This window comes from Dermochelys coriacea, chromosome 8 (genome assembly GCF_009764565.3).
Source record: "Dermochelys coriacea isolate rDerCor1 chromosome 8, rDerCor1.pri.v4, whole genome shotgun sequence".
Taxonomy (NCBI): Eukaryota; Metazoa; Chordata; order Testudines; family Dermochelyidae; genus Dermochelys; species Dermochelys coriacea.
In genome coordinates, this window is record NC_050075.1 from 24,669,084 (window position 1) to 24,694,289 (window position 25,206).

Sequence of the window (25,206 nt, forward strand, 5' to 3'; positions counted from 1 at the left end):
CATGTACTGGGATGAGTTGATATAATAGATTTTTAAAGGGTGCTTTATTGCTATTGAAGTGCAGTGTGTATAGAACAAATGTGGGCTAACAATCTGATATCATAATACATAATAATAACTCCCAGTACTGTGTTGTTCATGGAACAGTTACAGATGATCAGAAACATATCATGGCATATTTGGTGAAATGTATACTATTCACCTGACAGGCTGAATGGGTGATTTGGAACTGCTGAGTCTATTGGGTAAATAGGTCTTCAGACTGATTTTTTTAAAAAAATATTTACAAACATCTGAAATGACAGCTCTTATGAGCTATTTCAGGCTGAAGAGTAAATACAGAATTAGGAACAGAGGAATATTCTTAGAAAACACAGTAAATGAAAATGCCATTGCCAGTTTTGCTGAAAATTAGTAATACCAAGACTGACACCTTGCATAAAAAACTCACCAAGTCCATCAGTCCTTACTCAGGGCATTCAGTCCAATGACTATATTGAAAGTTTCAGCAGAGTAAGGACTGAAGGATTTATCCCCATTACACTCTGAATCTGCAGTCTTTATTCAGACAAAACTGCCTTGACTCCAGAGAGTTACACCTACAAAATGATTGTGGGGTTTGTTCCTTACTACCTAGAGCAAATTTTCAGGCCGAGTGACAAATCAGAGGTTTAAAATGGAAGGCCTGACATCCCATTATGTATAGCATTGGAAAACACAGATGTTATAATTAGTATCTAAGTGAATTTGACTAGAAAAGTCATCTGAATTTCCCCAAATTAAAGGTTTAAAGAGGGGGAAAGGACAAATTAATGATGGGAGATTAAAGCTAGCTTTCTAAAACCAATTCCAATATTATATAAATGGGACAACATTGTAAGCAGATTGAATCCCTCAAAAAGGGGTGCAAGATTACAGTCTACAAATATAAGGAATGCTATGAGCCCAAGATAAAGAAGAAGCAGGGGTCATAAAGATCTGCTTGCTAGAAACCTCTAAAAGAAACAGTGTGGTAGGCAGAACCATCTCAGGTACAGTAGTACTCGTTTGTACTGCTATGTACTCAAAAAGGGCCGTGCATTCCCAATATGTATTTCCCTATACATGTGTTACTCCTGCCCTAGAGTGGAATAAAGAACATGGGTATTTCTAAGTTATCCTTTAGCTCACACCCACTCTGTTCCCGGTGTCACCACTTCATCCAGATGCCATGTCTGTCTCAGAGTCCTCACAAAGAGTCCCCTCTATATGAATTTTAGCTAATAGGTTCAGGATGGAAAATTTTATGTACAGATAGATATGATCACCTTTCTCGTTTTTGTATCACACTGGTAGCCAGAATTTGACTGTTGATCTATCATATTCATTAAAATCTCAGATGTGGAAAGATTCTTGTAGCAAAATTTTATAGTGCAAGTAGTGAAATAAAATGAATTTTACATAGTTACGTTAACCAATCTCTCTTAAAACTTACTGAGAAATATTCAAAATTACAGCCAAAAATAAGCAAATATCAATTGTACAATTTTTTTCAACTATATTTTAGCATTCTGCTAGATAAAGCAAATTTTGTCAATCCAGAGCATTTCAAGAAAATCACCTTCTAAAATAATTCAGCCCTCACTGATAGGAATCTTTCAGATTTCTAATATCTAAATTCCAGTAGTTATAAGTATTTATACAGACACTGAATCCATCATTACATTACTAAATATTGCTAAATAGCACATGACCATGTTCTAATCTCAGCACACATAATCTTGAAAAGTTCACCTGTGTGCATATGTGAGGAGACATGGACTTTTGGCATTGAACTATACCTCAGGCTTATGTATACTTCTGTTATAAAAATGTCTGCCAGATTTGAGGGATGGGAGATACTATTTTTTTAAAAATCTTCAACTTGCATTTTATTAAAAACATGTTAGATTATGACATTGGAATAGTGGTACTCAACTGCAGATAGTTGACAAGCTGCAGCTTGAGAGAGAGTTGCAGAGAGAACCTAAAATAATCAACTCACATAGTCCAGAAGCTGCAGTGAGATGTTACATCAGTATGTGATGACACTGCATTCTCATTGCTCAGCATCATTCATAGCATACTGATGATCAATACAACATACCATAACATTTCTATCTTCCCACCCACCCTTTCCTGACCACTGGGAGGAGAGAAGCAGTGTTCTGCAATCTATTTACTTCAATATATGCTATCCCCAGACCCACCTGCCACAGTAAAGAGTGAACACTGATCTTGGAAACTTGCATGCCATGAGATCTCTTTGTTCTATCAGGCATCTGTGGGGAATATGTGAGTGATCAACCCTATTCTCACTTCATATAGGAAGAATGAGTAGAAGGTTAATCAGGCATATGTATGCTATAAGATATGAAAAATATAATGTGGGTCAAGAGACAGAGGTTCAGATTTGTTCTGTTGGAACAAATATGGACCTTAAAGGTTATGGCGTTTTCCACACCTACATGTCTGTAGGAATATGCAAACTGGGGGGCCCTCATAAATGTATGAAATATCTTAGAGAATCTTACAAACACTTTGATCAAATTAGGCAGTAATTTTTTTCCACAAAGAAATAAAAATGCTGCATATGTGACTATTCCTTAGACACTTTCTGTTTTTATCTAAAAGTTCTCAGGGCTCTATCATGCCACTGGTCTTCATGCAGAATTCCCATGATTTCTGTATGTCATCTTATGTCCATCTCATGTAACTTCAAAGGTGGGTGGGGGGAGGAGAAGGATGCTGGAATTACATGTCACTAAATTATAGTATTTTAACCTAGATTACTGCAATAGATGATGCTCACTAACCTATAGGTAAAATAGGTTTTTGAAATCTGAGCTCTTCCCTTCTTATATGGGAATTGCTGTGTGTGGTCCTCATGTCATTCCTACAAATACCTTCTCTAGAAAGTGGTGCTTCCAGGCATGTTATGTCCATGGTTTAGCATCATTCTAGAAAGAATCCCTACTCAGTAGCTGGGTATCTAAACTTTACATTTGTGTACCATTTTAAATATGGCATACATTCTAGGGTGGCTTATTCACTATGATTAGATATACAAATATGAACTATTTTAAGCACAAGGAGGACTTTGCAATCTGTTAATCAGCTGATAGGGAGCAATGAAACAACAGGAGTAATGAAACAATAGGAAGTGTAATCCATATATTTATAACAATTTATAAGCAATATGGATATAAGCAAAATCCTAATACCTTAATTTTCATTCTGTTATTTTAAAGGGATTACTACAGTTCTAACAATGACCACTTTAAGCATCAGTGCACGCCACTCTTTGCCCAAGGTGTCTTATGCTACTGCCATGGATTGGTTCATAGCTGTGTGCTTTGCCTTTGTCTTCTCTGCACTCATCGAGTTTGCAGCTGTCAACTACTTTACCAATCTTCAGACTCAGAGAGCAATGAGGAAGGCAGCCCGGGCAGCAGCACTATCAGCAGCACTATCAGCAGCAACTGTACCGGCAGAGGACGAGATTGTCTCGGTAATTGCTCATTTTTCTAAGTATAAGCGTCATATAGGAAGAGACAGCCAAAGTAGTGAATGCAAAACAATTGAACAATGTTAAAGTGATCTTAGTCTGGAACAGATTACATAACTGAGTCACATCAATTCAAATGTAAAGGAAGTTATTGCTCTAACATCAGAAGGTGAAAGTAGTTCATTTCTAGTTGTTTGTATAAAGTGGAGATATTCTTCTTCAGTCATTCTGATTTGTATAAAGCAAAATAATCAAAGAAAAACAACATTAGACAAATGTTACACACAAATACTTTCTTTAAGCAATGCTATAAGTACTTTGATTCAAGGAAATGATCCCTTGTATATGGACTACATCATAGTAAGACTGCGGAATTTGTAGGGCACTGTTCAAAAAAGAGTGAGATCATGCATTGGCTAGATGGTTATTGGATCACTGTAATATACATACTATAAGTGGGTCAACTGGGGGAAGGGGAATTAGCTTTTATATAAACTTGGCATCTGTTACTCGAATAAAGAGCTGTGTTGGTGGAAGCTTTGAGAAAGACACAGAGATACAGTTTTAAAGGAAGAGGGGTAAATATTCAGCACATGTGATAGACAGAAATGCTTTCTCCTATCAAAAGCAAGATATGTTAAATGGTTGAAAATTGGTTTTAAATATTTTCACTACCAAGTCTCCCTAAGTGATGATACGGCCCCCATTATACCAACTTCAGTTTATTTATATGCACAACACTAATCCAAGGTAAATTAATACTGTATTATCATCATCTCCATTTACAGATAGGGAACTGAGGCACATAAAGATTAAGGGACTTGCCCAGGGTAATCCAGAAAGTGGGTGGCACAACTGAACCCAGTTCTCTTGAATACCAGTCCACTGCCTTAACCACAAAACCATTCTTCTTCTCCATTTCAAATCTCAGAGTCCCTAGCTAAAACATTTCTATTTAAATATGTTTTAGTACAGCTAAAACTGTAATAGGCTAGGTGTACCCAAAACCATTTAATGAGTAGTAGGGTACATTTACTAACAAAGATGTAGTTGTACAGCCTGTTGCTGTTCCCCATTGAAATAAAAAAAACATTTTCCTTAACATCAGTGGCAGAAGAACTGGGCTCATAAATCTCAGGGCTTTTCTAGAAAAACAGTTAGTGTGTGGCAAGATGGGGTGCAAGTCTACAGTGCACTAGTATGCCATTCCCTAGTGTGCTTTAATATACTCCTGTAAAGTTCTAGGGAACTTTTAATGCATGGTAGCAGGGTGTACACGGACAACTAGCATACTCTAGGTTTATACTGCAGCTTGCCGCACACTAACTAGACAAGCCCTCAGTGTATTTTAGTAAAGATTTGTTTTAGCATTGGGGAAAAATATGAGACTCCAGAAAAGACGGACAAAAATAAAAAAGCAGATTATTCTCATAACATCTTTTGTCTTTCAGAAAAGGTTAAAGAAACGGTATCACACATTAACAACTCAGAAAATGAATGCTTTTTTCCTGCTCAGATTGTGTAAAATGAGGTTAAAGAACCTCCGTGAAAAACTCAAGCAAGACTGACTTGAACAAAGCTAGTAATGTGTGATAGAGTTTGCAGAAGTTTGCAATAATGGATAATGAAAAAGTAGATTTTCAATTTTGATGAAACTTGTAAATAAATATGCATAAAGTAAATGTAGATGTGCATGTAGAATATTTACATTTTTATTATTCTAAGGAACCCTTAATAATAAGTTGCCTCATCAAAACTTACAATAAAAACAGATAATATATTTGTTAATGTTCAGATAAAGTAATTTTTTTCAAATGTCATGACATTTGAGAAAGGCTCAGTTGTTATGACTGAAATATTAGCATTTGACTGAGGACATTACATATCCAATCGGCTGTATATTGTAACAGCAAATTAATGCTACAAAGGAAAATGCTACAGATCTAAAGACTAGGAACACTTTAAAAGATCCCTAGTCCTCTTTTTTTCCAAATATAGCTTTTTCACAGGAAATCACTCAGGCAAATATCAAAATACTAAGTTAAATAGATCACCTTGCATGACACAGTAAAAGAAAATATTAACAGAAAGCACATCACTATATTAGAATAAGAACCCTAAACTGGAAAGATATTTCGGGTCTGAATCCCTGAATAATGAATCAATATTCTTCATCATTTGTTCCATTTAAAGACCCAAATATATAGAATACTAAAGAAAATATAATATGATCTATAGAGGGTCCATTATATATAAACAATGAAATTAATTCAGAAAGGACAGAAGGAGGAGAAAAGAACAATGTGATAATGGTCCATGAAGTCCTGTGTTCTTGGAGAAGACAAAAATGTAATTTTACGCAATTTAGAGTCCAAACACATTAGACATCAAAGTATATCCAGTAAAACACTTACGTAAGTACTGCAATGATTAAAATTCTGAGATCCCAGAGGAAAAAAATTATATCCAGCTCCTCTTTATTTGCCTCATTTTTTTTTTAAGATGCTGATACATACAGTGGAACCTGAATAAGACAATGTGGCTCAAGGAGGCCTGGCAGGAAAACTTGCCCAATGGAGTTCCTATTTGCTGTTCCCAGAAGTAGCAGAGAGGAGGCCCACCCGCAGCAATGGTTGCCAAAGGCATCATGAGCCTGATCCTGCAAGGTGCTGAATATCCTCAGCTCCCAAAGAACAGAGAGTTTAGCAGAACATTTCCATTTTTAACTCAAGAGTCTCTAGTGAAAAGAACATTACATTCATGTTGCAGTTGTTCAATCAAATACCAAAATCCAATCAGCACTTTCATTATTCTCAGCCTCCTCATCAGTTCCCAAAGTCCTCATCTTGGGTTTCAGAAATGTATAATCCAGGGTTTTGGGTGTGATTCTGCTGTCTCTTATAGTGAAGTTAGAATGGTGCAAAATCTATATAAGGGAGAGGAGCTACAAGCCATTGCCTTTCACAGAGGAACTACCCTATTTTTGAGCTCTAGTGCAGATCACAGAGGTGTTTCAGCTTCCCCAAAACAGGGCCCATATTCAGCCAGTTTATCTTCACACAACTATTACAGCAAGCAACTTTTTTCAGTTTGCCCTCCTCTGCATAGTCTGCTGTGGGGTGACTCTGCAACAGATGCTTCAAAGCAAAGGAAGTGAGAGCCCGGCTGCTGAGGACATTGCTCCCAATAGCTGCTTTCCCAGTCATGCCAGCGCTTGATTCTAAAAAGCCTGGTGGCTCCTATAGCTACTCAAGAGATTTACATATTCTCCATACCACTGCAGCCCAATCTGAACACAGGCTAAAAGTCTGACCTTGAAGGAATCAATAAAGCAAACAAAGAAGTTTGGAACTCTCACTCTGTAAAGTTTCCCTCTCAAGGGTTTAAATCACAAACAAGTGTAGAAGTAAGTACAATCAATATGTTCCTCTATTTTCACCGTTTTAACAATAAAAGCCAGCAAGTGAGTAGTAAAATACCTAAGAAACACAGTCTACAAATATTTTCCTTAACAGAGCTATTTACAAGTAATACATGGCATCTAGAACTAGGAAAGAAGCAAAAACCAACAAAGCAAACAATATAAACCCTATTCAAAAGTCTCCAAATTTAAAAGGTTGCAAACAGCAGTGCATAGACCTTCTCCCCAAGCAGAAATTCAGAGTTTGTATCATTAGAGAGTCAGCAGTCACTTTTTATACCTGTAGAATATTGTTCCACTTCCACCCTGCTGGTTTGGCATAAGGATGTATCCATCTCCTCCAGAATAGGAAAGGGAAAACCAAGGCAAACCACAACAAGAATCAAGAGTTCTTACGAACTAGAAGAAGGAGATGTAGCAAGCAGTTGCAAAAGTGGCTTGTTTAGGACTGCAGCTGCTTGACTCTGTCAGATTTAAAGGGCTGACCCCCATAAAGGCATGCTGGGAAAAATTCTTGTAAGGCGGCAGCCCTGGTTCAAGGGGAGTTAATAGGATCTAGAATGTCATTAAGGGTGTCTGTGTTTTGTATACTACTGCTATATCACTCTCCTATTTGTCTTGTCTCTTTTTCCTTCTCTTTCTAGAATCCTGCCCCTTCTGTGTTTTATTCAGTTCTTATGCTTTGGTTCCTTACTCCTTATCTGATTTTAAGTCATATCATTGCTTTCTTTTACAGTTCCCTTTCTCTCTGATTTCTTCAAGGTCTGTTTCTTCTTGTTTTAGATCCTTGTATAATATTGTTGTAGGACTTTCTGTCTTCTCTAAGATGTCCTCTGTGTATCTCCGAATTTTTTTTAACAAGGCCCTGTGCTATTCTTCCTCAACAATGTTTTAAAGAGGAAATTTTTTCTCTAAACCCCCACCTTCCTAAGTAGCCACCAAGTTCACGTGATTAAAAGAAATCCCTTAATTAAAAATCTTCACATTTTCTTATGCCCTCAGATCTTTTTGTCTCCTTTTCTGTTCTGTTCTATTATTTCTCCCTCAGAGTAAAAAAAACCTTTCTTCCACTATAATGGTGGGTTTTCTTTTGTTTTTTGGTGATTGCCAGGGGTTTAGTTTTATCAGTTGGGTTTATCAGTTGGGAGTTTCAGGAGAAATGTAGTGAGCAGTGTTTGTGTCAGAAGGAAGAGTGCTATCTGCCTTTTGTCTTTATTGAACTTATTCCTTAGATAGTGAAAGCTGATGGAGAATGTTAAGGTTGCGCTAGTTACTGAAAAGTCCAGGAGCAGAAAATATAAAAGAGTTGTGTCTGTGTTAGACTGGGAATCATTCAGTGCTACCAATACAATTTCATTAGTGGTAATAATGGTGTGAGTTACAGTGTAAATAAGACACCAGCATTTTTTCCAATATGTTCTCTAAGCCTGCCCCAACCAGTCTAAGTGATATGGTGGTGTGTATGCCCCTGTCTACACAAACACTTCCACTGGTGGTATGGTAAAGATGAGATAGTTGCACCCAAACATTTCATTGTAGCAGACAAGACCAGAAAGAGAAGATCTAGTATTGATGAAAATTCAGAGTCATTTGAAAGGTTTAGGTGCTTGAATAGTTTTAAACCCATCAAGTTAAAGTGGATTCAGAATATGTTCAATTTTTTACAATTCCAAATCTAATTTTGTCTACTACAAAAATAATTCAAAATACATTAGAAGTGTCCCTCTCACCCTTTAAGATAGTTAATTTTGTTTAAATGCCTCTTTTATTCAAAATCTCTTACTAATATATTATTACATAATCTTCCACCAAACCTCTAATCTAAAAATAGAGAAGGCACAGGGCCAAATTCTATTTTGTCATACTCAGTAGAGTTGCTGCAAACTTCCATTAAGTTCTTGGACTGTAAGATACAGGGGGCTGAATTCTGCTCTCAGTGAAGTGATACAAACCCAGATTGACTTCACTGGTTGCCAAGGAGTCACTATGAATTTACCTCAGCTAGCTCAGAGCAGAATTTGGCTCATTGTATTTGTCAGCTGCAGGTGATCTCTGTGTGAAATACAAAACTGTGGGCATTCCACTCCAAAATATGACAGCAACAAGCTGAGAATGCATCTGGACCCTGATGGAAACCCATTTTTATTCTTACAGTAATTACATTTGCTTTTATAATTACAATTACAATTAGCATTTCAGAAACAAATTCAGTACCGATAGCATAGGAAAGCAGTGCAGCTTTAAGATTGTATTCCATTTAAATTTTTTGTGTTTTAAATATGAATCATATTGTTTGTTCTTCACAGCTCTCTTTATTCAGCAGGCTCAGATCCTGAAAGTGTTGCATGGGTCCCTGGGTGCCTCATTGACTTCAAGAGGGAGCCAGGGTCCCCCAGTACAAAAAAGGACAGGGACCTAAGTCACTTGGTATGAGTGCTTGTTGTACAGTATCCAAGAACTTTTGTAGCATGATGGTCACAGAGTTTAACAGGGATTATTTCCTATACAGCTAGTCAGAATTTTTGATGACATTTTGATAAACAAATGAAATGTGAAAAAACAACAAATAAAAACACTTTCCAATTAAATATTTTTGTGAAAGTTTTTTTGCTGTTTGTTTTTTCAAACAGCTCTTTTTCCTAAGCCACAAAGTGATATGGCTCAGATAGCAGAGGATTCTTATTCTGTCTTTAAGCAACATTCCTCAAGTGTAGAGGAGCCTGATGTTTTTCCAGTATAAAGGATTTAGTTCCCTGTGATTACATCAATCAGAATATGTTGGACGTGTTTAATGAGTATCCTGATGTGGCTGAAAGGAGAGGGCACGTAACTGATGATCATTTGGATCCACATGACTTAAATCTTTCCTAGAGCTACAGAGCTGGGCAATAGGGATGGGAGAGAGAAGAGACAGTTGAAATAAAACACAAATATATTTTAAATGTCTTGTATTTCAAGATATGAGGGTTTTCCCCCACTAGCATTTACACATTTTTGAACAGTATTGCAGTCTGACCTCAGTAGTCACAGCAGCACATCTTAAAATAGGACAAAACAAATATGATTGCACAGAAATGAAGGAATATCACTTCTTTTTGTATAAAAGTTGCAAAGATTTCACAAAGTAAGTGGAGAGACTGGCTTCTGCTCACAGTTCCACAGGGGCCATTCCAGAATTATTCCATTTAAATTGCTGGGTTGGCATCAGTGTATCTAAGAGCAAAATGTGGCTTTAATCATTTAGCATAAATAACATAAAATAAATATATTTTGTCAGAGGCTCTGCAGTGTCAATCTGCATTTGATGTGTCGTATCATGGAACTGCATTGATATAGCAAGATCATAAATCTTTAAAAGAGCCCTTTTTTACCTGCTGAGATGGGATGTTGGAGTTCTGTGTTTCTTCTGCAGATGTTAATAGTGTTAGTAACAGCTGTGGGCCCAACTGTGCCAATTCCTTACCTGTTTTATATGTTGGTGATGGAATCAACAGATGTTGGGAGCAATGTAGAACTTTGAAGAGAAGGTTATTAAATCGAGGGCCAGACAGTGAACCTCTTATACTGACCAGTAACTGACTTACTCAGAAGGTTGGTCTCGTTGACTTCATTGGGACTACATTGAGTAAGTGTTCACCAGTGTGAGTAAAGGCTCAGTAATCTGGCTCAATGTGGAAGTAGATTTAATATTTCAATGGTGTTTTGGTTTTAAATGTATATCTGTGTTACTGGGATCTAAAAGAGTGTCCTTAAAGTCCTTTTGCCATTAGGTCAACAAACAAAAATAAGAAAGCTTAATCAATTATTAATTATTATTATCTAGGTTTTATAGTGTCTAGGCTTCAGATCCTCAAAAATAGTCAGGTACCTAACACCCATAATGGAAGTTAGGCCCTTGAATAATCTTTGAAGATTTAAGGCCACTATTTAGTGATTTCATTTATATTGTGTAGCACTGGTAGGAATGTCACATATTCATATGTATATTAATAAGGAAAGGGGAAAAGAGTAGGAGATATGCTTTTTTCTTCTTTAATGCTTGTCCAGGCATATTGAGCTTTGGCACTAATTTCATTTTTATTCCAGTGTGATGCCATCAAAATTCTGTATCCTTAGCCTAGTATATTATAAAGGAAATAAGAACTATCACATTTTTCTATCTGAAAGTTTAGAGTTTATTGCCATTATTTTCTTTTTACTTCACTGTACTGACAGGAAAAGTACATAATCTTAAGTGAGCAAAGAAGACAGCAATAAGAACAAGTACAAATTGTTTTAAAGTTTGTTGGTATCCAGGCACATACATAAGATGCTCATTTTAGTGTCATGCTACAAGCTGCACTGACAGCAAAATCACATATCCACAGTACAAAGGAAGGCAGATTTATAGATAATTTCAAAGTGATTTTTAATTAGAAATATCCAGAGAAAAATATACACACAAAATTAATAATACACACACAGCATTACTATAAAAACAGAGAAGGCTGGAACACAGAATTGCATACACTCCAAAGCGATATTTGCTCTATCTTTTCTAACTGGAGGTAAGGGCTTGATCCTGCAATTTGCTGAGAGCCTCCTGAGTTGTGCCAAGAAAACCCTAGCAAAGTCAATGAGAACTGAGGGAGATCAGTATCTGGATGGAATAGACTCATGGCTGCTTTGTGGGCATCCAAAGAGTATAAATTAGTTTAGTTGTATGATCTTAGTTAGTCCTAGACTGCACCTTACTACTCTATGCCATACAGCACCTTCTGTTTAGTTTTGAGTCATCGTGCAAAGGTCCGCACGCATGGGTCAGACTGCAGGCATGGGGCAATGTTTTTCATTGTGCTGCAACATCACAAATCTGCACTGCCAGCAAAGAGGCCATGTAAAGAAACCAGTTTCTTTTGCAATTTGTCAACTCAACTAACAGTGTTTGAGATTTTGTCTTAGGTGCGCTGGATAAGTTTGCTTTATTATATCCCATAAAAGCAGTGATTAACATAGCTTGCTAGTTGTAATAGTTCATATATTTTCTTTCTGTTTAGTGTTTTGGCAAATTTCACCACTGCACCCTAAGCTCAATGCTCCTTGTCAAAGAAAACTCTCAAAAGGGAAAATCCAAATAGAGAAAATGAATGACTGTAACAACTACCCAGAGCTTAGCTGTACAGAACCCCATCTCCACTCACAGACTTTATCAATTTAATTTGAATGAGAGCCACAGGTTGTTGCCTCCTCTTGCTGCTGTTCCTTTGGCCAGGGTCTCTGGGTAGTCTTCATTGGTAGCTGAGAAAAAGTTGTATTATAAACTGGAGAATAGCTTACAATGATAGTGTTGGTAAAGACAATCCATTGCAACACAACAGACCAAGTCCTAGGCTTCTATCTGCCCCTTTTGCATTGCTTAAGTAGCAAACAGGAATCTTTAATTTGGTTTAAGCAGCTATTTGAGGTTTCCCCTCCAGAGAGTTATACCAGCTCTACCTCATGTTCCTCAGTGTATGGGGCATGTCCAAGGAACTGGCCATTAATCGCTGGAGCAATAATGTATCCTGGCTGCTGGAATAGGCCATTGAGGTATAACTTAAAGCAATCAGATGCTCCTTTTAACTGCTCCAGTTGCCATCCAGCCACTGCCTAGGTCTGGGTTGGGAGCATAAAACTATCTTGTCTCTCTCCTTTTATGTCTTCTGCTGAGCACAGCTCAACAGGACCCAAGAATTGGGACTAATTAATATATTCCACCTTGAATCTGTGATCAAGGATTCTGTGAATGCAATGCTAAATGAAGATATACAGGTGGGCCCTTGAAAGTAAGGGAGAAGTTAAAATAAAAGGAATCTCCTGTATTTTGTGGTGGCAAAAATTCCCCAATTGTATCATCATCTGATGTGAAGAGTATGTTCTTTCATAGCATGTAGGGACAGCAGTGCTAGAAAAATTTGTATAGTGAGGGTGCTGAGAGCCATTGAATCAAATTGTAAACCCTGTATATGATGGAAACCACTTCAAGCCAGGGGGATGTGGCAGCTTCTCTGCCCCCCCCCCTCGTTCCAGCACCTATGGTTAAGGATATTTATTTCTTAAAATTTGTGCTACACTAAATAAAGAACTGCCCACACCTTGCTCTGGGAATACTTCACTCTTAAAAATACACCCTCCAATAAACAACCTCCAGCAAGTACCTGCAGATAACCCACCCTTGCAGCAACGTAAATATAACAAAGATTTAATAAACCTACTGACAAAATCACCACCTCCCCTCCCCTCAACCATACAAAGGGATTTCCTATCTTTGCATTAACAAGGGAGGAATAGAAAGAAAGTTAGTGTACCTTCTGCCAAAGCATCATCAGCAAACAATGGGACTATTTTTCTTTTCACTATGGATGTCTACACAGCCTGGGGGAGTGAGCTTCCCAGCCTGGGTTGACAGACTGGGGCTAGCAGAGCTTGGCTAGTGCTCTAGAAACAGCGGTTTGAAATTGCAGCTTGGGCTGGAACTTGGGCTCTGAAGCCAAGGAATTGGGATGGGCTTTGGAGCCTAAGCTCCAACCTGAGCAGCAACTTCAAAGCAGTGTCTACACAATTATTTTTAGAACACTCTTGTGAGCCCCGCTAGCGTAAGTCTGTTTACCTGGGCTGTGTAGATATACCCATTTCGACCAGCTATACACCATGGTACCTCCACGACTTCAGTGTACTGAATCCTGATTTATACCAGTGTAATTCAAGGCAGAATTTGGTCTGATCTATAGATATCAGAATGCTGTTTATTGACAAGTGATATGATGAAATAACAAACACTTTTTTAAAAGAATTCTCCTGCACCGTGGAAAGACTAAAGCTAAAGACAAACCACATTGTATGTCTAGCAACATTCCAGTTTCGAAAGCAGGGCAGAAAAGCAGAATGGGATAGTGACTCTGAGCGAAAGTAATAGCTCAGGCTCAAACAGTCAGTCTGTTTAGAGAGAAGGATTATTATGATTAGTGCCGTGCACATGGATAACCCTCTTTCTGTTTCTGTGACACATCTGTGAATGATTCCCCCTTCAAACCTGTGTGCTGCTTGCAGTGTAATTGGAAAATACAAAAATCAAACATCTGTGTTCCAGATAGACATAGCCCCATAGTATGTATGCCACTGATAATCCATCTGCAAAACATGTTACTCTTCAGTTACTCGACATAGTGTGAGCAGGGGGCTTGGGATTCAGGAAAGAAACGGGGGCGGGGGGTAGAAACAGACAGAGAGAGAGAGAAAAAGCATTATCTGTTGTGCAAATAGAAGCTTATTTTTCCCCACTGCCTTCTGTTTGTCTTTTTAGACCAAATTCTGCAGGAGGATACACATACACAACTTCCATCGATTTTAATGGGAAATCAGCATGTGCATCCATGAGCAGAATCTGGCATCTTCTGAGAAGTGTGCGGTTCTCTTTCATACTCTAGCAGTGATATGGAATACTAAGAAGATAATTCTTTTACATCTCTTTTGTTTGTCAAACATAAGACATATTGTCAATACCAGGTTATCTGGTTATCCGTAAGTGCATGATATTAACTATAGATTATCATAGAATTGAATAACTGTTTCAACATATGCTCATCTCTTTATATGCTAAAGGCCCAATCCTGCAGCTTCCTCATTGAAATGAAGTCCAATGCATGGAGCAGCTGAAGAATCAAGCCATAAAACTTCTACAATAAGACAGTGGGATGTTCTTAAATGAATGATTGTCATAAAAATAAATGTCCAAATAATGAATTTTGCAGAGTTTTGTAACCAAAATTAGATAGCCAACAGCATTTTACTGTGCTACACAATTCAAATATAAAAACATAGAAATGGTCATATTGGGTCAGACAATGATCCATCTAGCCCAGTCTCCTTACTTCTGACAGTGGCCGGTGCCATATACTTCAGAGGGAATGAACAGAACAGGGCAAGTGTTGTCCAGTCCCAGTTTCTGGCAGTTAGAAGACACCCAGATTATGGAGTTGCATCCCTGACCATCTTGGTTAATAGCTATTGATGGGCCTATCCTCCATAAATTTATCTAATTCTCTTTTTAACCCAGTTATACTTTTAGCTTGCACAACATCCCCTGCCAAAGAGTTCTGCAGGCTGACTGTGCATTGACTGTGCATTGTGTGAAGAAGTAATATTACAACTCTGTTTTACAATATAAGATTCTTAATCTAATGATATTTAAATTGTTGAAGACTTCAGTCATCAATTTCAGTCATTCTGTTTCTGCAGAGGATGATTGAAAAAGCTCTTTAGGATTTCACTAATTCACATCCACAGAGATTATACTCAATTTAAGTGCCAATATTTTTATCCATAACCCTGAAACATAGGTTCTTGGGACACCTTCCTTCCTCAGTTTCTGTAAGCCTCAAGCCTAACTATGATGATAGTAGACAGAACTGAGCAGTATCAGTGAATCCACTGGATTGTAAACTCTTTGGGGTAGGGGCTGTCATTCGTTCTGTGTTTCTACAGCAACCAGCACAATAGGATTCTGGTCTATGACTGAGGCTCTTACTTACTAAGGTAATATAAATAATAAATAACAGACTCACATGGTAGAAAAACTTCAGTGGCAGGAATTGAGAGAGAATTAAGATAGAACTGAGCATAGATATCTCCTTGGTGGTTAAGGAGCCCCAGGAGAGTTCATCCATGCTTAATCAGCACAGTCAATCTGTTTTCAGTCTTTCTGAATCAAGCAGGATAGGAAAACATTTAACAATGAACTGGGCATTGTCTGGATCCTTTATAAGGAATGCAAACATTGAATGTATCAGTGGGTCTGGCTGAATTTTATGGATTTCATGGCCTGCTTGGGTTCTGAGAGGGGTAGTTTGGCAAGGGGAACAATGGAGGAACAGATGTTGATGTCAGTGATCAGTGATGACCAGTGCTATTCTGCAAATTATGAGAAACAGCAGGGTTTCATTTTTATTAAACATAGATTATGCTATAAAAAAGTGGCAGTTCTAAAAAAATCGTAGTTTTAGAGAAAATGTCTGTCCTCAGCCATCTGTATACAACTTGTGTTGGAACCAATGGGATTTGTGTGCACATATCTGAGGGTAGAATTTGGCCCTATAAGCTGAGGCACTGACATAGAAGAGAAGTATTTATGTCTACTTAATCTCTTTTCTTCTGTGTTCTCTCATCTGTCTTTTCTGTCTGGTTTCTCTTCTGATCAATTGTCTTTCCCTCACCCAAACCCCATATATAATAACGGTAGCAGAACATTATACGTAGAACCTTTTTCTTCTATCATCTTCTATCAACGTTCTGAGCCAAATTTTGCCTGAGATATCTGCATGTATCTTTCATGTCATGACAGTGGTGCACATATATACACCTGTGGACTGTCTCTGGCCATTAGCATATCTATGTGCATTATTTTTGTGACTACTTTAAACTGTGCAAAGAGGAATACAAAAAAAAACCCCTCAGAAAACCAAGAAGAAAAGCAAGAGGAAGCCTAATTTCAGTATGTTGAAAGAAACTGCAAACGTGTCTCAAATCTCACAGCTGAGAATCTGGTAATGTTTTCCCTCTACAGGATTCTGACTCCAATTACAACCTGAAGAAGCGAATGAACTCCACAACCTCTCAGATGGACCAGTCTCCTGAAGCCAGCATAATGTCCAATAGTGCATCTCAAAGTCAACCGATGTCTATTCCCCCACCGGCACCACCAGCAATCGGAGGCACTAGTAAAATAGACCAATATTCCCGGATCCTCTTTCCAGTGGCATTTGCAGGATTCAACCTGGTATATTGGGTTGTTTACCTTTCAAAAGACACTATGGAAGTGAGTACTAGCGTTTAATTGCATTCAACTGTTACAGAATGGAAGTATGTTTTGGGGGCCAGCATTCTTTTTAATTCAGCCTTGGAACTTCAGTTACTCTGTTCTTTGCAGCCTGGAAATTTTTAATAATACACATTAGCAGCCAGTGAGAATGGAGTGTTGAAGACAAGGAAGTAATATTATTCAAAGGGGAGAAATTAAAAACTTTTCTTTCAACATACTTTGAGCAGGTTGGGGGCAGTTGTCTAAGACTGTATTCCTAGCAAAAATATATATATAATTTTATTTCTTTCATCACTTAATCTTGCTAGGTGTGACAGGGAATGGTATAAGTATTTGTTGAAGCAGTGCAATGAAGGAGATAAGAACCCTAATGACAGGTTTCAGAGTAGCAGCCGTGTTAGTCTGTATTCGCAAAAAGAAAAGGAGTACTTGTGGCACCTTAGAGACTAACAAATTTATTAGAGCATAAGCTTTCGTGAGCTACAGCTCACTTCATCGGATGCATTTTCCACCAAATGCATCCGATGAAGTGAGCTGTAGCTCACGAAAGCTTATGCTCTAATAAATTTGTTAGTCTCTAAGGTGCCACAAGTACTCCTTTTCTTTTTAAGAACCCTAATATATCCTATGATTGTCTTAAGATGATGAGTTTATTTTGCATGGTCTCCTAAAAAAAAAGGAAAGTTTAAGATGCACTCTAAACATTAAACAGAAGGGGGAAAATGGCTGCACTTGCATTGTACGCTCTCTAAATACTGTTCCATCATTAATTTATATCTATATCTATCTATCTATATATAAAAACCCTGGTGCATCTTTTTACCTCAATAAAGTTTGAATACACACATGAACATACCCCCACCCCTCCACACCCATCCCCCTTTGCATAACTCTGTTTAAAAGATTTAGTTTTATTTGCATTAAATGGCACAATGTCTTGTCCTTCGTATTCCCAGCTTCATTCCTAGGTGGCGTGGAAAAGATGCATATGATGCAAATTAAATGCTCCTGGGATAATCTGTCAATGATTAGTTTATCATTTCCAGGCAGTCATTAAAACCCTAAATCTTTCTTTTAGTAGCTTAAATTCTCCTTTGAATTTATTCTCTTTCACCTAAATACAGCAGATGGGACAAAAGAATGATACAAACCATGAGGTGTTTACTTTGTTGCCATGTTGTCTTTGAACCACCCAATACATTGCACTGGATGTTATGAATATACTTTGCTTTGTGTGTGAGAGTTACAGACAGAATGGCCACATTTGGACAATATTGAATACACAACAGAGAGCGAAAACATCTCTCGCTCTCTCACACACACACACCAATCAGAAATTTTCAGGTTCCCCTAAAACAAATATATAAAATACATAATTATTACATGAACTGGTAGTATGAGAGTTTGGGGGGCAGATCCTCGGCTATTGCAAACTGGTGTAAACTCCACTGACTTTACTGGAGCTGTTTTGATTTGTACCAGATGAGGATCTCGCTCTGAAATTCTAAATTGAGGTATAGAAAATGAAAGACTATTGTTGTTTTCCCACAATAGCTATGGAAAATTTAAGTTGAACCAGGTATATTACCATAAATATTAACCCTAGACTTTTTAAAGGCTTCTCAAATTGTGCTGACTGAAATAATTTTTCATGTGTCACTTTTAAATGCTCCCAAAAAGCACACACAACTGAGAAATTATTATTATTATTATTAGAAATTATTATTATTATTCATTGTTAGATATTCATTATAATCTATTATACCATCTCACTAACTTTTAATTATTGCCTTAAACGCCTATAGTCATTTTGCTATATTAATCTTTTCTACTCAAGGCATAAATGAATTCCGCAAAGCCCGGGCCATATAAACAGGCCAATTCAACTCAATTGCAGGATTAGGCCCAAACTTACTATACAGGGATACGCGACTGAAATAAATTGTTTTAACAAATTGAATCCTGCCACAATATCTTTGAACGTCATTCATATTTTTCACACCCTCACTAAATTGGACCAGTGTATAACTTGTATAAGAAGTCATGGAGATTAGTCAATAGACTTGTATCTACTTTATGGAAGTGGCACATTCGGTCCATAGAGCCTTTCTTTAAAAAAAAAAAGTAGCAAACTATGCACATTTTGATATAACAATCCAGTTTTATTAGATTTTTTAAAATAAGTTATGTATTACATCTTTTTAAAAACATAAATACCTTAATATTATCCAAATATCCATTCCATGTTCAAACATTATGGCACATTCTGTATAGTAATATTATCAGGGACTAGTGTCCCCAGTCATGAATGTGCTTAAATGCTTTGCAGAACCGGTGAATAGTTTCACTAATCATAGAACAAAGTTATACACGTGCTTAAATGCTTTGCAGAATTAGGGCCTACAAGAGATCTAGATCACTGTAATATGGTCCTTATGAAGTTATAGTTTTAATTATTTATCACTTGGGCTTCACAAATGAATAACAGCTTGCATGCGTGTTTGTATTTTTTTTAAATAAATCCACTTTGTGTAGTCAGATCTCATAATCTAAGCAAGGGTAGTCTGGATAAATAGTTGAATGGGACATCTTTAAGGAAATCATACAATAGGTGTTGCAATAAATGGTGTTGGTGTTTCTGAAGGTGGTACTTTTACCCCTTTAGTCTGTAGTCAATCAAGATTGCTCCAGTATGTTTAATGGGGGAGAATGTGGGGCTAGAACTACTGGGTCAGATCCTCAGCTGATTTAAACTGGGTGTAGCTCCATTGAGCAAGGTCAACAGAATGATGCTACTTTATACTAGCTGAGAAACTGACCAACCATTTTTTAGATGAGACTTAACACGAGCTCTGGTTCACTTGTAATAAAGACCCATGGCACTTTTTGTAAGCACAGGTGTGTTAACACAGATGTCTTGGTTGTTTTCCAATTCAGATCATTATATAGTCTGCCCAAATTCTTCTTTTTATTTCAGTAGGCTACAGTATTCTTCTTTGCCTCATGACCTGGAGTCAGACCTTCATCTGGAATGAATCTGCATAGTTTCACTGAAGTCAATGGAGCCATGCTGATTTACACCAGCTGAAGATCTGTCCCCTAGACTTTTGGAAAGCATTGCTGTGCACTATCAAATAGTTACTGCTTATTGCCCAAATCATAAGTGGCTGCATTTTAGTGGTGAATGAAGTGATCCCTGTATAGTTTGCATGGTGCGTCAGTTAATAAAATTTGTAAAGCACTTTGGGATTCATAATGAGGTGCAGTGCTTTATAAATGTTAAATAATTATCACTAAATAATTTTCTTATTAGAAAACAGTACAATTCTGGAAAACGCAATTAAAAAGGAAAAAATAAAAATATTAAATGCACAAATGCAATAATTAGATTTTTGTATATTGAAAGAAGTGCCTTCCCATGTTTATGTATTCTGAATGTTGTTTATATATGCAGAACAATAGAAAATGCCACAAGGGAAAAAATACTATAAATACAAACAAAATGAGCAAGGGAAAAATGTGGTCCTAACGAATACATAAACCATATCAACTTCAACAAGCTAAAAACTATAACTGAGCGTTTATGCCCATTGGTCACAGAATACCACAGGATACATTTATGGTTCCTTTGTACCAATCCATCTGTTCAAGGCAGTGATAAACCCAGTGGAATCATTCATTGGAGGATTTCTCCTAGAGAGAGGAATCCATTGATGGCAGAGTGCTGACACAGCAGGTCCTATGTTGTACTATCCTCCTAAGATCTGGATTATGGCGCATGGCTGGAGAAAGTTGGTGCACTGGAGCATTACTGAATCCAGCTGAACTCTGGGTGCTTGAACAGACCCTGGCAGCCTTCCAGGCTGGTTTGTTTTATGCAGTTGATAATTCAAGACATCAGTAATGAGGGTTGCATAAATGGTGTAATGCCAGACCCTCTCCCCCCTACTGGTCCTGTGCCAAGTACAATTCAGCTGGATCAGAGAATTTCACAAATAAGTTTAGCAAATTTTTTGTAAAATTGCTAGTTTGATCTATCTTGGGGATCCCCTGAGACCTCTTCCATTCGGTTACCGAAGAACTCATTTTGACTCCAGTCTCATCACTCAGGCTCCTTTATTTTGCATACATCAAAGCTATGCTGAGTTGATCAGATTCAAGTATAGGGGGTGGGTATAGGCAAAAGTTTTCCTTACATACATCTTTGCCAACACTAACAACATATGCATTCTTAACAATATGTTGCATCACACGCTTCCGGATTGGTTTGGTTACTCTGCAGGAATCAATCCCTGTACAGCATGCTCTGTCCGCACATTGTGCATTCACGACCTACTTTTTACCTCATCTTACATTCCAGGCTTATCTTGTCCATTGTAAATGGTACCCTGATATTCCCCCTTATCTCAGCTAATGCAGACATCCTGTCTCAAGCCAACTGATCAATTTACCTCGCCCATCATGCTCACTAAGAAATGAGGCAAATAAGTTACTTATGCCCAAGCCTACATTACATTTAAGTAAAATGACAGAACCCTCTGAAATGAAAGAAAAGCAAATGCAAGTTAAAACAAGATGATTATGGGAATTTTCTGTTCATGAAGAAAATAGGGTAAAGAGAAATGATTCACATCTTGGATAGATCATAAGTGAAAATGAGTTTTCTTTGTCCCTAAATAGCAATTATCCATATCATAAAACCACCACACAGTTTGGTATTTTTGACACACTTGACCATTATTGCTCAACACCTGTTCAGGTCTGGAGTAGCAGTGGTGTTGCAGGGCCACAGTTGTATCAGCAGAGTTGTGAAATGAAGCTAACACAATGTTCTACCTGCTGTTTGCTTGGCTTTACAGTTAGCGATTTTAGAATCCCACTGATTTTTTCCTCTCATGCAATTCGTAACAGGAAAATTGAAGTGTTTGTAATGTTTTATATAAAAAAATCCTGAAACCACAGATGTCAGTTTCTAGTCCAAAATGAATTTTGGTAGCCATGTTATAAGCCTCTTCAAAGATAGATTTATAACTGAAATGCTGACAGATGTTTAACTGCAGCAGCATTGATGTACCATTTATAATGTGAAAAATCAAAGCATTAAAACTACTACTCTAAGAGGACTTATTTCTTTTCTATGTAAGGTCAATTTGTAATTAATTTAGCTGCAAAATATCAGAATGTGACTTCCTCATCATACCTACATGACGCTGGAATACTGCCAACTGTATTTGCATGCACACACTCATCCGCTGAGTACAGTGGGAGGCACCATTCCAAAACCACCAGGACAGACAAGCCAGATACAGGGATTTATGAGTGGAGAATCTAACAAATTTGAAAAAAATATTGATTGCTTCAGCAAAAGCTGCCATAGTCCTGAAATAACCCTAACTATAGGAAATAATATGCGAGGGATAATAAATGCCCCCAAATAAACTTTGTTCACGCAGTTCTACATGAGACATACTGTCCAAAACCAAAGTGCAATTAATAATGTATTAGGAAGATAGCCATTGCCATTAAAATTGGACTAGTGGTCCATCTGCTCCAGTGTCCAGTCTGTGACATTAGCTGGCTGCTTCAGAGGAAGGTGCAAGAAGCCCTGCAGTGGGCAGTTATGGGAACATCTGCCCCAAAGGAATCTTTCTCCATCTTTCACAATCAGTAAGAGTTTGATTTATGACCTGAAGAATGAGGATTTATATCCCTTTCCAAATTGTGGTGGGTTTTTTTTTAAACCTCCATATTGTAACTCTGGTTGTTTTTGTTATGCACATACCTGGAGCTGAGTATGATGAGGTAGAAGATGTAAAGTTTGAATGTGATGCAGAAACCGCACAGAGATGTGAGTGAGGAATTGATTTTAGCAGAGGCAGAGTGGATAGACCAGCAGAAAAAAGTGTGAGAACTGGAAAGGCATTTAACATAAGAATGGCCATACTGGGTCAGACCTATGGTCCATCTAGCACAGTATCCTGTCTTCTGACAGTAGCCAATGCCAGGTGCCCCAGGGGGAATGAACAGAACAGTGTGATCCATCCCCTGTCGCCCATTCCCATATATAATATGTTAACATTCATAAAACTTCGCAGACCCTTGGAATGTATATAATATCATGCTTCATTTTAGCCACTGGAAAATAAAATGAACTGCAAAAGAACTAACCAGAGTCATTAGCATGCATACGTAGAATTCAGCTTTGCTGATCCCAGTAGTGAACATTGCTTCTAATCCTGGAAAGATTCTCCCTTACAATATGTTGCCGGTTTAAGCCTGCTGAGGCAGCTGGGAATCAATAACTAAGTTGTGTTGTTGATTGACTGCATTGTTGGCAGCACATGACTGAAATTTCCCTTGTATCTTTTCTTCCAGTTTTTTGAACCCACTGCAATGCATCTTCGGAATGACTATCAGCCCAACTGATATACGCAACACAGGTTTGACAAATCACTGGCCGTCTTGTAGAGCTCAGTGACTTCAAAGGATGAGTGTCTATCTCTGCCTGCTGTAAATGTAAAATATTGCGTCTCTATGTGGGACACCATCTGGAAATGTAGACTCTTGGCCGCTTGAAGGGACAGACTCTACTCAAAGTTCTAAGGTGTTGATTTGGAGTGCAAGCTCAAGTTCTTATTTTGTTAAATGGTTTAGGACTGAGTATTATACTTGTTCTAATTCTATTATGAATGTTTGAAGGTAAATCTTGAATCAAAATTGAGATTCCTTGTAACATCTCCCTTAAGTACGTTTAAGGGTACTAATGAAAACCTGATTCTGAGCTAGCGTGAGTAAGCTCTGCTCCATTGCAGTCAATAGGGCTGTTGTCAATTTACACCTAATATCTGTTGAGCTGTCCTGTTAAAGAGGGCTGAACCCTATCCAGTTTTCATGATGAATGCTGCACATTTGTTTGTATTCTTGTTTTTATCATCTTGTTTAAATGTAAACTTTAAATGAAGATTCATACACTTATAAAAAAAAATCCAAAACCATATGCCAAGCAGAATGGAACAGGACATGTAAACCATTATGAATCTGATCTCGTAAATTAGGATATTGCACTTTATCTTGCCTATACACAGATAAGTACTACCAGGAAGTTTGGTGTCACTTTCATCCCCATAAGATTTGAAGGGATTTACAATTTGATTCACACTCCTGTAACAAAGAAAGGTCTAGTCTTTGTTGTAGTATTTATGTTACATATTTCTTTGCTTTCTGACATTTTATTATATATCCACCCTTCATCTCCATTACCTTTGTTATTTAAGAATGTAATTGGAGAGAACTTACCCAATGAAATAAAACCTGAGCCTTCTTTCTAGCAAGCCCAGTGGATATTGGTAGGAACTGAGAACAACATGCAGTAGAAATAAATTAAGAACCCCTACATTTATATTAAATTGTTGTTAAAATGAATGGGATTAGGTGCTGTTCATAGATCTAAGCATTGCAAAGGATTTCTTGTTTCATCTAAACCAAACCTCTTTCTCACTGAGTTAATATTCAGGGACTAGATTTTCAGCTCTTGTAAGTTCTCAGTGCTTCACTGACTTCACTTAAGCTATGCCCATTTACACCATCTTAGGATCTGGCTTTAGTTGTCTACTTTCCCCCTATTTTACTAGGCATGTAGCTTCTCCTGGTCTGGCAACCAGACAGCTAACACTAGGTCAGATCCTTAGTTCAATTTCAGCCTCCCTGCTCTCCACCTGTGTGTACTTTATGCGGGTGGAGTAAGTTTCATGCTCAGTACACTTGGGCTAATATAGTAATTGCAGCTTTCACGCAGAGATGTCATTATATGCAGTTTATTTTATTCCAGAGGCAACAGACTGGCATGTTTGAATGTACTTGTAAGTGTACTGAATTATTTCCCATTTGCTCTGAAACCAGAATGTGAAAGCTTTCCCCATTTTTAGTCTCCATACAATATCTTCATTAAACACGGACCCCCCCCACCTTTATATTTTATAATTTGTAAATATATTTACTTGACAAAGATCAAACTGCACTCCATGGGCCCAAAAGTTATTTGTATTTTAAAATGGATATTTGGCTTGTGTAAATATAGTTATTTTTGCTTTACAAACATGTTTATATTAATAATACACACACACACACACACCCTGTGAGTAATCTACCACAGTTTTCAAAATAATTTTGGGCCACCTTGTTTATAAAATATAAATGTATAAAGGTGAAGGGAAAGCTAAATTGGAATTGAAAAAAGCTTAATTTTGTATTAAACTTTGTTTTAGTTAAAATAACTCAATCTAAATAAAAGCTGTGAAACAAATCCTTTCAAATGCCTTTGAAAAAATGTGCTTGATACCTACAGCTCCCACTGATTACAGTGTTTTAAGATATAGGTGGGTTCAATGAAACTTATCTAAACTTGGAAATAACGTATTAGCGCCT

General features: G+C 37.5%; 1 protein-coding gene across 2 annotated transcripts in view; it reads left to right on the forward strand.

Moving 5' to 3' along the window:
- Positions 1 to 24,982, forward strand: part of GABRA6 (gamma-aminobutyric acid type A receptor subunit alpha6) — a 31,491-nt gene extending 6,509 nt beyond the window's left edge. Inside the window, exons 8-10 of one of the 2 annotated variants that reach the window (XM_038413137.2) lie at positions 3,270 to 3,529; positions 16,528 to 16,779; positions 23,158 to 24,982. In XM_038413137.2, the coding sequence (XP_038269065.1) occupies positions 3,270 to 3,529; positions 16,528 to 16,779; positions 23,158 to 23,208 (563 nt within the window). In that variant the 3' untranslated portion in view covers positions 23,209 to 24,982. Of the gene's footprint in view, positions 1 to 3,269; positions 3,530 to 16,527; positions 16,813 to 23,157 lie in introns of those variants that run through there. The other variant, XM_043491053.1, reaches the window with a different exon arrangement.
- The last annotated feature ends 224 nt before the right edge of the window (positions 24,983 to 25,206 follow it).